A 12,865-nucleotide genomic window follows, 5' to 3' on the forward strand; every position below is an offset into this window, starting at 1 on the left:
TGCATGGGGGGGGGGGGGGGTGGGAGGTTTGTTGGAAGGGGAGAGGGTAAGAGAGAAGGGAGTAGGGGAGGAATGGAGAAAGCTCGGTTGACCGGGATGGGGGGAAGGGAGGAAGGATGAATATGGGATCAGGGAAGAATATATTTCAACTAAGGGAGTCATTTTAGGGTTTACAGGAAACTTGATTATATATGGGATCCCAGGTCCAAGGAGAGATCCCCAGATTGTTCTCTGGACAGAGGAGAGGGTGCCTGAACCGGCCTTGGTTCATAACCATACTGATGAATATTTTGCTTATCACCATAGATCCTTCATCTGGCGATGGATGGCGATACAGACGGAGACCCACATTGGAGCACCGGACTGAGCCCCCCAAGGTCCAAATGAGGAGCAGAAGGAAGAAGAAAATGACGAAGGACTGCGAGGGATGCTATCACCCACTGATACAAGGGGTCGGATCTAATGAGAGTTTACCAAGGGCAGTCAGACTGCGACTGAAGGAGCATGTGATCCAACCAGATTCTCTGAATGTGGCTGGCCCGGAGTCTTTCTGAGAAGCCATTGACAATGACACTGGGACTAATTTCCTCTGCATATACTGGATTTTTGGTATCCAGTCTGTTTGGATACTCACCTTCCTGGACCTGGAGGGAGGGGGGAGGAACTTGAACTTCCCACAGGGCTGGAAACCCTGACTGCCCTTAGGGACTAAGAGGGAAGAGGAGAGGGAGAGGGGGGAGTGGGAGGGTGTTGGGAAGAGGGGTGTAAATGGAAACTTTTATAATTTAATAAAATTACTTTCAAAAAAAATATTCAAGCAATTAAACAACGGAGTTAAAATTTAAATGAGTGTCAGATTCTGTCAGTGATATAAACCTATAAGCACTCTCTATAACTAATAAATAGGCAATAAACATATACATACTTATGTACAAATTAATAAAGGTAATAGACATTAAGTACATTCAAATTTATAATTAGAGAAAACTGTATTTGTCTTTAGAGGGGATAGTGTTAGGAGTTTCTATTTAATATCTTTCAAGATGTTTAGAGTTTACAGTGGAAGGACATATTAAGTTTATGATAGTGAAAAGATGGTAATTATTCAGCAAAGACTGCTAAATTTTTGTCTTCATTCCTGGACTCTCTATATGTATGTAATATGACACTGTGAAAATTGGTGGCAGGAACTCACCATATCTCCTTTTTTTGCCAGGGTCACCAGGCAACATTTCATAAGCTCTTTATTAGTTTATTATGATTAAAAGAACATTGGGGAGTTAAAATAGATTTATACTGACAGTGTTTTCAGTTTACCTTGGCTAGTTAGGATATAATTTCAGTGTAAACTGAGTATTAATGTTTATCTTTATTTTTCAGTACCTCTATCACTAACATAATACTTTTTTTCAGGTGTAGATTTTTTAAAAGTTGGTATTAATTTTTATTGATTATTTTATTGAGCTCTATATTTTTCTCTGCTCCCCTGCCTGCCTTTACCCCCCTTCAATCCTCCCCCAGGGTCCCCAGGCATGCAATTTACTCAGGAAATCTTCTCCTTTTCTACTTCCTATGCAGAGGAGCTAGAAAACATTATTTTGAGTGAAGTAACCCAGACACAGGAAGACAATTATCACATGTACTCCCTCACAGGTGGTTTTCAAACATAAAGCAAAGAAAACCAGCCTACAAATCACAATCCCAGAGAACTTAGAAAACAATGAGGACACTAAGAGGGACTTACATATATCTAACATTATTAAGTTTTGAATCATAAAAATAAGTTATTTTAAGTCTGTAAACAGAGACTGTTCTTTTGGATTCTTCAGTGTTTCCATTGAGAAGTTAAGAGTAATTCTGACAGTTCTGCCTTTATATGTTTCTTGGTCTTTTTCTTTGTAGCTCTTAATAACCATTCTTAATTTTGTATGGTCACTGTTTTGATTATTATATGATGAGGGGACATTTTGTCCAATCTATTTGGTATTCTGTAAGCTTCTTGGAGCTCCATTGTAATATCTTTCTATAGGTTGGAAAAGTTTTTTTCTATTATTTTGTTGAATAAATTTTCTGGGCCATTCACCTGGAGTTCTGTTACTTCTATCCTTAGTATTCTTAGATTTGAACTGTTCATGGTGTACCATATTTCCTGGATTATTATGTTAATGCTTTGTTGCATTTAACATTTTTTTGACAGATGAATTTATTACCTCTACAGTATCTTCAACTCCTGAGACTCTCTTTCCCATTGCTTGTATCTGTTTGTTATGCTTTCATCTGTAATTACTATTTTTTTGCACAAATTTTCCATTTCCAGAATTTCCTCAGTTTGTGTTTTCTACATGAAATCTATTTTAATTTTCAAGTTTTGAGCTGTTTGAAATATGTGTATCCCTGCTTAGATTGCTTTTTCTTGGTTTTCTTGGCTTTCTTTAAGAGATTTATTGAACTCTTCCAAATTTTTCTTTGTTTCTTCCTTAATTTCTTTTAGAGAATTATTAATTTCCTCTTTAAGGGTCTCTATCAACTTCAGAAAGTTATATTTAAGGATGCTTTCTTCTGTTTCTTCTGGATTAGGATGTTCAGGTTTTCGTTTTGTAGGATCCCTACATCAGGTGTTATCATACTGCTCTTTAGGTTGTTGAATATTTTCTTGCATTGGTGCCTACCCATCTCCTCCTCTAAGGGGTACAGGTGAGGCCCGTGTATCAGGGGGTCTCTCTCCTTCCAATCGATGCAAGTGGGGACTATGGCTTAAGTGGTACCTTTTCATCCCTGTGCAGACGGTATCATGCCTCTAGTAGTCGCTAATGTGGCTCTGGGGGCTCCTCTACAGCACTCCTCCAGGTGTAATCAGGGCCAAACTCCAGCTGTCTCTCCAGAGGCATCCAAGGCTCCAGAGGTCAGAGATCCAGTGGGGGATGACTAGAGGTGGTCAAAGACTGCTCCCAGGTCTCTAGGGCCTCACTGGGTGGTGGTAGGGCATAGGATGTGCCTCCAGCACCTAATGTTCTGACAGCTGGGCCCTCAGGGTGTGACACAGACATTCACACATCCAGGAGTAGCATAGGCCTAGACTTTTGTAGTCAGAGATGCAGTGTGGGACAGCTGGGGTGTGAGAAGACTGCTCCACGGTCCCTAGGACCTAGCTGGATGTGTGTGGAGCATGGGATATTCCTCCCAGGGCTAGGGTCCAGAGACCTAGGCCCTCCAGCTCTTTTGTGTCAGCCAGGCCAAAACTTGGGAACAAAGATGAGGTGGGGGATGGCTGCAGGTGTGGGAAGACTGCTCCCAGGTCTCTGAATCCTAACTTTGTGGAGGCGGGGCATGGGATGTGCCTCAGTGGAATAGGGTACAGAGACCTATGTCCTGACCCAGACACTCAACTCTCCAGGGGCTGCAATCTTTCTTTTATTATTGATTAACTAAGTTTTAAGCAAGGCAAGAACATTTCAGCCAGTTTGTTTTACTGGCAGGCAACTGTAGGCAGAATTTTTCTTCAGGACTGTTGATTCCCCAATAGCCACACAGAGAATTATTATTAATTATAAATCTTTATCTAATAGCTTAGGCATATTACTAGACAACTCTTTTTATTGATTTTATTGAGCTATATTTTTCTCTGTCCCCATCTTTTCTTCCCCCTCCCCTTCTACCCTCTCCAGTGATCCCCATGCTCCTAATTTACTCAGAAGATCGTGTCTTTTTCTACTTCCTGTGTAGATTAGATCCATGTATGTCTCTCTTAGCATCCTCATTGTTGCCTAGCTTCTCTGGGATTGTGAATTGTAGGCTGGTTTGTCTTTGCTTTATGTCTAAAAGATGCTTATGAGAGAGTACATAAAATATTTTTCCTTCTGGGTCTGGGTTACCTCACTCAATATGATGTTTTCTAAATCCATCCATTTGTTCACAAATTTCAAGATGTCATTTCTTTCTGCTGTGTAGTACTCCATTGTGTAAATGTACCACATTTTTCTTATCCATTCTTTGGTTGAGAGGCATTTGAATTTTTTCCATGTCCTGGCTATGACAAAAAAAAATGCTGCAATGAACATAGTTGACAACATATACTTGTGGTACAATTGAGCATCCTTTGGGTATATACTCATACATGGCATTACTGGTCTTGAGGTAGGTTGTTTCTGAGAAAATGCCATACTGAAATCCAAAGCTACTGTACTAATTTGCACCCCCACCAGCAACGGAGGAGTGTTCCTTTTGCCCCACATCGTCTCCAGTATAAGTTGTCTTCAGTGTGTTTGATCTTGGCCATTTCTTCAGGTGTAAAATGGAATCTCTGAGTTGTTTTGATTTGCATTTCTCTGATGACTAAGGATGTTGAACATTTCCTTAAGTGTCGTTCTGTCAGTTTAGATTCCTCTTTTGAGAGTCTTTGTTTAGGTCTGTAACCTCCTTTTTTTTAACTAGATTATTTGTTCTTTTGGTGACCAATTTCTTGAGTTCTTTGTGTATTTTGGAGATTTGGAATTGGTTATTCACAGAGGCTTCTGTGCCTCCAGGTCCTACAACCTAAATAAACACACAGAGTACTACATTAATCGTAAACTGATCAGCCTAGTAGATCAGGCTTTTCTTATTAATTAATTCTTACATCTTGAACTAGCCCATTATTCTTGTCTATGTTAGCCAAGACTTGGTACCTCTTTTGGAGAGGCAGTCACATCTCCAGCTGGGTCACGACTGCAGACTGTGTCCTCTTAGAATTTTCCTGTTCTCATTGGCCCACCTCTACTTCCTGCCTGGTTGCCCCACCTATACTTCCTGCCTGGCAACTGGGCAATCAGCATTTTATTAAAAATAATACAAGTGACAGGATGAAAGACCATAGTCCCACAGCACTTCCCCCTAAAAAACAAAACAAAACAAGAACTCTGAATCTAATAATGGTTCTCCTGACCATTATTCATAACAATTTGTAACCAACATTCTAAGCAAAGGAAGTCCATTTTTTGAGGAATGTGGGTGTAGTGTGGGTGTAGCTTTTCAGGACACTTCCTGACTATTGGAGGCACTTATAATCTTATGGGGACCTAAAGAAAATTTAGCATTATAATCAAATGGTAACTTGGGTATCTTGTGAGACTTGACCATCTCAGGCACCAGTCTTGCATCTGTTCTAGATGTAGAACTCAGACATATGGGCCAACCACTCCTAACAGAGATTTCTCAGGTTATCTTCCTTGATCAAACATGATTTTCTTTAAAACTCAGAATTAATCTTCAGCTTCTCATTGCCTGTGGAAACAAAAGCAAAACCTCTTCTCCAAAGCAACATACTTTTAACTTCAATTTTTAAGTCAAGGTATTTTCTAAATACCTATCTTGGATTAATTCAACAGCATTTATAAACTAATATCTTTTTAGCAACTATTGGAGCTTTATCAGGATTCAAACAATTCAAAGAGAACATAATAAAATACAGTAACCAGATTCTCTGTGTGTTTTCCATCTACACTTGATTTTATTTTAACCTTTTTTTGTTTTTATTTTTAATTTTTAAAGACAGGGTTTCTTGTGTATTTTTGCCTGTCACTCTGTAAACCAGGCTGTCCTTGAGTTCACAGGGATCTGCCTGCCTCTGCCTCCCAAATTCTGGGAATAAAGGTGTATGCCACCATACCCAACTGCTCTCTTTCTTTATTTTAAGATCTTTATTCTTTTTTCTCTCAAGGCTATATATTTTAAAATACATTGTGAACCATTTAGATATTTTCTTCATCTGAATCTATCTTTACTGTATATCTCTCTTTTTCTGACCACATGAGTCTTTAATTTGCTAAGCAGTATGGCTAAGATTAAAGCCGTGGCTTTGATGGCTGGATCCAGCCCATTTCTCAGCTTTCTGAAATTCCAACCTCATGACAGAGGTACCAGATAAAGCCATGATTATTGCCAAAACTCCATGGCATTTCAAGGTTCCTGCTTTTACCAAAATCCATGAGGTCAGCTTTTCATCAACTTCATTTAAGTGTTTCATCGCAGGACCTCTTAAAAGAGCTGCAGGGTTTTGTAGTTAATGCTGAGTCAGGAAGCCTCTCTTAAATGAGCGTGTTTGCCTCTAACAAGCAATGTCCACCCAAGAAAGTGCTGCTATCAATAAGCTATGCTTTACTCTATTCTTTTCTATCTAAAATTACTTCCCAAGCTACCTCAGGCTTTATGTAGATGCAGTTGTCCACACGGTCCCATTGTGTTGACTGTTGACTCAGGTTTCTGTCCAGCCCAGTACTGCAGTCACTCAGTTCCAAAGGAGCACACAGAGGTCTACATCAATTATAAACTGATAAGCCCAGTTTCTCAGGCTCTTCTTATTAACTAATTATTATAACTTATATTGTATTATATAATTTTATGGGCTTATATTAGCCCATAATTCTTGTTTACTTTGGCCACATGGCTTGGTACGTTTTTCAACTAGGCAGTCACACCTTGCATTCTCTGTGGCTGGGTCACAACTGCAGACTGAGCTTCCCTCTTCCCATCATTCTCTCATTTCCCCACCTCTACTTCCTGCCTGGTGCCCCCCTATAATTCCTGTCTGGCTACTGGTCAATCAGCATTTTAATAAAAATAATACAAGTGACAGGATGAAAGACCATTGTCCCATGGCAGTTGGTGAAGATCTTTTCCTGTTCTGGAAGCTGCCGTTTTGTCGTAAAACTTAAATCAACCAATATTTCCTGTCTACACTTTATACCATGGCAGTACCTTTTTTATAGCATTGTATATTCATCTTGCTTCTCTCTGCATTTGGCTGGCCCCTGTTTCTGCCCTTCTGCCTCCCAGAGTCTCCTAAGTCTGGTTCTCCCACCAAACCTCTCCTTTTAGGCAAGTTAGCTCTTTATTAACAATGAGTGAAGCATGTCTTCAAAGTGTACCAAAGGATTATTCCACTGCAGGCAGCGGTTTATGGTATCAAATACTTTCCCCTATTTTGTTAGACATACCCTTACTCAAGTGTTCTAGCCATCCATCTACTTTTTTCTTTTTTCTTTATACACAGTAAAATTATTTAAATTCTCTTCACAACTTTGTTTTCTCAAGGTGCACACCAAAGTCGGTGATTAATTCTGTAAGATACATGATCAGGGAATTAAAACTTCACCTTAGTTACAGGGACTTAATTGCCTTTTTTACATCACCAGCTTGTTTCCTCCAGTCATATTCATGATCTAAAAGATGTGGAACTTCCTTGTTTTTATTTTCAGCCGTCTGCGAGTCTCACATGTGTGAGTGTCATTGTTCCCTAAAAATCATCTTTATTATTATCTACAAGAAAATTGCCAAGTGAGTAGTGGAATTTTCTCATGAAACCATCAAACTATTCTGCATACATTGGGATTCTCCCCTCAACAATCACATCATGCCAAATCCAGTAGCACAGTAGCAACAAGAGGAGAGGCACAGCAGGAGTAATGCACAATCTGAAAACAATTCCCTTGGCATGATGCTTTTTCTCTCCAGGGTACACTCAATGTAGCTGTGCCAACAAGTGAATCATACTTCATATGCTCAGTTTAACAAATGCAAGACAACAGAAGTTGGTATTAGGACACACTGTCCACCTATTCCGTGATGGCACATCTTTCTTGCTAACCTTTTCCTCTTGTACTACTTCACATAGGACTGACATATACACGTGAGATTCTGAATTAGTCGATATGGAATCATTTCACTCTGTTCCTCTCATTGTGTCATTTTTCAGTACTTCCTTGTGTACCTCAATCCATCATGGCATTGTGTTTCATGATTTAGACAGTTACCAACATACAGAAATAGTGAGAGGTGACATACTGTTGTTCTTAAGGATTTGGAATTGATGGTCGTCATTTATTAAATGAATAGAAGGAAAGTGGTCCTAGCCAACAGATTACATAAGTACAGTTTTATTTTTATTCCTTATTAATATGTTATCTACTTCAAGCTATATATATATATATATATATATATATATATATATATATATATATATATATGGCACAAATAAAAAAAAAGCTCTAATTTTAACATATTAGAAAGCTTTTCTTTTCTGGATGATGAAAGGCTATCACATCACTTTACAAATGTAGTTTTATATTTTGAGCCCCATTACTTCATTTCTACTTCATGTAGCCTGAACTATAAGCAATCTCATACTTCTAGGAAAAAACTGGCTCTGTTCAACAGGCTCATCACTACAGTGGCAATTTTAGCTGCAATGCCACTACAACTATACATGCTCTGAAATGTGAAATTAATCATTACAAAAATTATATTTGATGGATTAAGAGAAATAAAAATACATCATAATGGTGAAAAGTATAAGGGGGAAAAATTGAATGCACAATGAAAAAATCCAAGGAATTATAACTTCTAGTTTTCAGTATCCAGTGTCTTTCCTACATCATTTATTTTCATAAATTTATAACTATTCAGTGTAACTATGCCAAAATGGGGAGTTAGAATATTTTTGTTTTAAATGAACCTTAATTGTTTTATATATTACATATTCTACAATTTTCTGAAAATGAAAACGAACATATTTTATTTCTTTAAGGAACTGTCTATGACAATTTATCCAGTTCCACAAACGCCATACTCAGAAAAGAAAAAAAAATATATGTCAGGAGAAAATGTAACATTCACAATTGTATCTTCTTATTATATGAATGTATCTAACAGTGTGACATGTATTAATTACAAGTGAATTAGAGAGCTAGTATGTCAAGTTAGTTTGGTGCACTTTCAACATGTATTTACTGGAGTTTCAGAGGGTTGATAAAATGATCCAGGAAATACAGAAGTTGGCAAAGGTTAGTTTTAAAAAGCAAGATGAAGTTGGTTTACATTTAAAATAAAAATATAAAATTGAAATTCAATTTCTATGGTAATAGAGTGAAGGTCTTCACCTTATGATTCCAAGGTCAGCATCATCAGTATCATGGACAGGGTTTTATAAATGTAAATTAACATTGAAATGTTCATCCTAGAATTCTTACATAGAAAAACATCTAGAGGGAAAACCTTGCATCATCTCAATGTCATTCAGTGATTCTGTGCAAACTCAGTTTTGAAATAATTACTGAAGGTTGTAAGCAACTTCCAAAACTCTAGAAATGACAGAGACATCTTACTACCTGGACAGTCACCTGAAGTACTTTTATACTGTTGAGGCATCCATCTTCAGCCTACAGGCCCATATGATCCCTCAGGCTTTTCTACAGAGCAGAAATTTTTTTTTTTTTAGATTTCCATATTTTTTTCTTCATCATTTTAATTTATTAATTTATTTATTTGTTTATAAAAATTTCCACTTCCTCCCCTCCTCCCCATACCCTCCCATTCCCCCCACTCCCTCTCCTCCCCCCCCCACTCCCTCTCCAGTCCTAAGAGCAGTCAGGGTTTCCTGCCCTGTGGGAAGTTCAAGTTCCTCCCCTCTCCCTCCAGGTCTAGGAAGGTGAGCATCCAAACAGACTAGGATCCCAGAAAGCCAGTACATGCAGACAAAGCAAAACCCAGTGCCATTGTCAATGGCTTCTCAGTCAGCCCCCATGTCAGTCACATTTAGAGACTCCGGTTTGATCACATGCTCGTTCAGTCCCAGTCCAGCTGGCCTTGGTGAGCTCTCATTCGATCAGTCCCCTTGTATCAGAGGGTGAAGGCACCCCACATGTTCCTGATTTCCTTTTTCATGTTCTCTCTTCTTCTACTCCTCATTTGGATCTTGGGGGCTCAGTTCAGTTCTCCAATGTGGGTCTCCGTCTCTATCTCCATCTATCGTCAGATGAAGGTTTCCTCTAGTCCTGCCTTTCTTGCTCACATTCTCCCTCCTTCTACTTCTCATTTGGACCTAGGGAGCTAAGTCCAGTGTTCCAATGTGTGTCTCTGTCTCTATCTCCATCTGTGGGAATTGCTACCCCGAGTTATATTTCCCTGCCCCCATTTGAGGTGCTTATCTGCAAAGAATCTTAACTTCCCTCTGCTCCTGAAGTTGGATGAGGAAGTTTGAGTGCAAGTGATTATTTCTTGATCCCTGCTGGGGTCAGGTGACAGTCCCTACTGGGGATAGGTGAAGGTGGAGTGCATGTGATCAGTCCTTGACCCCTACTGGGGTCAGGTGAGAGTTCCTCCTTGGGTCAGGTGACAGTCCCTTCGCAGCCCCCTCCCCATTTGGTGCCATGGTATAAAAGCTAGCCCCAGCAGAACAATAAATGAGCTGCTGTTTCACCTCAACCTCGTGCTCTGTGGATTTCATTCAACCTGGACACCCTCCGCCGAGACTCGTGGTTCCAGACCATGCTGGTGCGGTAATTGGAGGTTTCCACCGAGATCGGAAAGGTGAGGAAAGTGGACCCGGTCATCCTGTAGCCGGCCTGGATGCATTGGGGATTAAGATATAATTAAGAAATAAGAGATACTTGATATAATTAGGAGATAAGAGATAATTAAGAAATGGGGAATACCCCGGGTAAATCAGAGTTAACGAGTTTGTTGAAAGGAACAGCTGTAAAAACTAAGACTTTGGATGATTTTCTTAAAACTACAGAAACGTGGAGTCCCTGGTTCATCACCAGTGGAGCCCTCAATATTTCTGAGTGGGAACAGGTTCGCAGGAACAGTCTTCAAAAAACTTTGAGAAAGGAGGGGCCTGAAGTCCTGCCAATTGCCACGTTCTCCCTTTGGAGACTGATCAGGGATGCTTTGCTTACAGAGAAAGTCCGGGTTAAGCAGGGCTTGGAAGCAACAAAAGAGGTGTTCTCTGAGATTCAAGGTAATGAGGCAAAGGCTTCTCTTTGTTCTGATATGGCCTCTGATAAGGAGGCCAAACTGTTCGTGGGTAAGGTAGAGGAGCAAAAGATTAAAAAGAAAAAGCCTCCAGACAGGGAGGGGCAAATGAGTCATGGGACAGAGTTTCCTCTAAGAATTTAGGGGCTCGTCCCAAGCTCACAATTTTCACCTACTGGCGTTTTTTGGCAAGGGGGACCCATTTATTGGTTACATTTACCCACTTCCCCTAAGAAAGTAGTGACCCCATATTATGAAATGGTGCTACAGCTTCTATGGAAGGCATATGATTTTAGTTTACAAGTTTTTGGCAGGATCCCAAATAAATTTCTATTCCCTTATCAAAAAGAGGAAATAACAAGGCTACAGAGGGTTCAAGATGGATGGACCTTGTTCATCACAACCACTGGAGCCAATTTTGATAACCATTATCCTGATTCTCATTTAATTTAATTTTTTAAGAATCATCCTGTTATCTTTCCAAGAATTATTAAAACTTCCCCCCTTAAGGGAGTGCGCTCAGTGTTTACTGATGGTTCTTCCAAGGGCTATGCAGTGGTGGTCTCTGGTTCAATTAAAGAAAAGCAGCCCCTAGGTCCAATTTCTGCCCAAGCTGCAGAACTCACAGCCTGCCTTATGGCATTTTCTCTTTGCAAGGATCAACCCTTCAATTTGTATACTGATAGTATATATGTGGCAGGTATTGTTGGGCCATTGGAAACCTTGTCATATATATTACCTACCTCTCAGGTTTTCCACCTTTTGGTTCAGCTGCAAAGTCTTATATGCCAAAGAGTGTTTCCTGCCTTTGTTGGCCATATTTGGGCCCATACCGATCTGCCAGGGCCCTTGGCAGAGGGAAATAAGCTTGCAGATTCCCTCACCCGCCCAATGGCATTGTTCCTTTCTGAGGAACAACGAGCCTGTCATCTTCATGAAAAGTATTATTTAAATGCCTCTTCTCTAAAGTTTCACTCTGGCTGTACTCTAGCCACAGCTACTCAAATCACATCCCAGTGTCCAGCTTGTGCTCCATTTCATAATGCCCCCAAAGAAGGTGTTAATCCTCGAGGCCTCTGTCCTAACCACCTTTGGCAGATGGATGTTACCCATTTGTCTTAAGCTGGCAGACTTAAATTTTTACATGTTTCTGTAGACACTTATTCCAAGGTAATTTATGCCTCCCTACATTCAGGAGAAAAGATTAAGGACGTTATTGCTCATTGTCTACAGGCTTTTGCTTATATGGGCATTCCAGATTTTCTCAAAACAGACAATGGACCAGCTTATACCAGCCAAAGGTTTGCAAAATTTTGCCAAGAACATCAAATTACACATACCTTTGGATTTCCACATAATCCCACAGGACAGGCCGTAGTGGAGCGCACGCATGCTACCCTTAAACAATTTTTTTATAAAATAAAAAAGGGGGAGTATATCACCTCCCCAAATACCCAGTTATCTACAATTTTATACATTTTAAATTTTTTAACAGTAGATAAACAAGGTCTATCAGCAATGAAGAGACATTGGCAGAAACCTTCCCAATCTCTGGGTTTGGTTAGATGGAAGGATAGTATCACGGGACAGTGGCAATCACCCACATCCATGTTGGCTAGGGTGAGGGGAGCCATTTGCGTCTTCCCTCCAGGAACCAAAAAACCCATCTGGGTGCCTGAGCGGAATGTTCGGCCAGTGGAGCCAGGCCTACTGGTCCTGACAATATGGATTCAAGTGAAGAACATCGAGGGAGCCCTGAGATGGGCACTGGTGAGGAATCCACCCATACTGATGCCAGTAAGTAAAGTAAGCTCTGTTTTTCCATCCTTTTATTCCACCAATTATACTTTGTGGGTTCCTGCAGCAAATACAGCATTAGAAAGATCTTCATTGCGTAATTTAACATTTGATATATCTCATGCCCTCTGCTTCCGGAAGATTAGCAATATTTCAGAGACGCCTAGTATCTCTCTTTCTGGACCATGTGTGGTCCTTAGTAATTATTCTCTGGGAGTCGATTCTTCTGGGCATCTTGTTTTGGATTGAGAGATATCTTTTACCCAATAAATTTTAAAAG

The 12,865-nt window shown here is 39.9% G+C and overlaps 1 protein-coding gene across 2 annotated transcripts in view; it reads left to right on the top strand.

Annotated features, from left to right (window-relative positions):
- Positions 1-12,865, top strand: part of LOC148122123 (complement factor H-related protein 3-like) — a 57,264-nt gene that overhangs the window by 30,332 nt on the left and 14,067 nt on the right. Inside the window, exon 4 of one of the 2 annotated variants that reach the window (XM_087906460.1) lies at positions 307-7,983. The exons of the other annotated variant lie outside the window; for it this stretch is intronic. Within the exon in view, the coding sequence (XP_087762586.1) occupies positions 307-554 (248 nt within the window). The 3' untranslated portion in view covers positions 555-7,983. Of the gene's footprint in view, positions 1-306; positions 7,984-12,865 lie in introns of those variants that run through there. 2 annotated transcript variants of the gene reach the window in all.

Source organism: Myodes glareolus, chromosome 5, assembly GCF_982192425.1.
Source record: "Myodes glareolus chromosome 5, mMyoGla1.1, whole genome shotgun sequence".
NCBI classification, from domain to species: Eukaryota; Metazoa; Chordata; class Mammalia; order Rodentia; family Cricetidae; genus Myodes; species Myodes glareolus.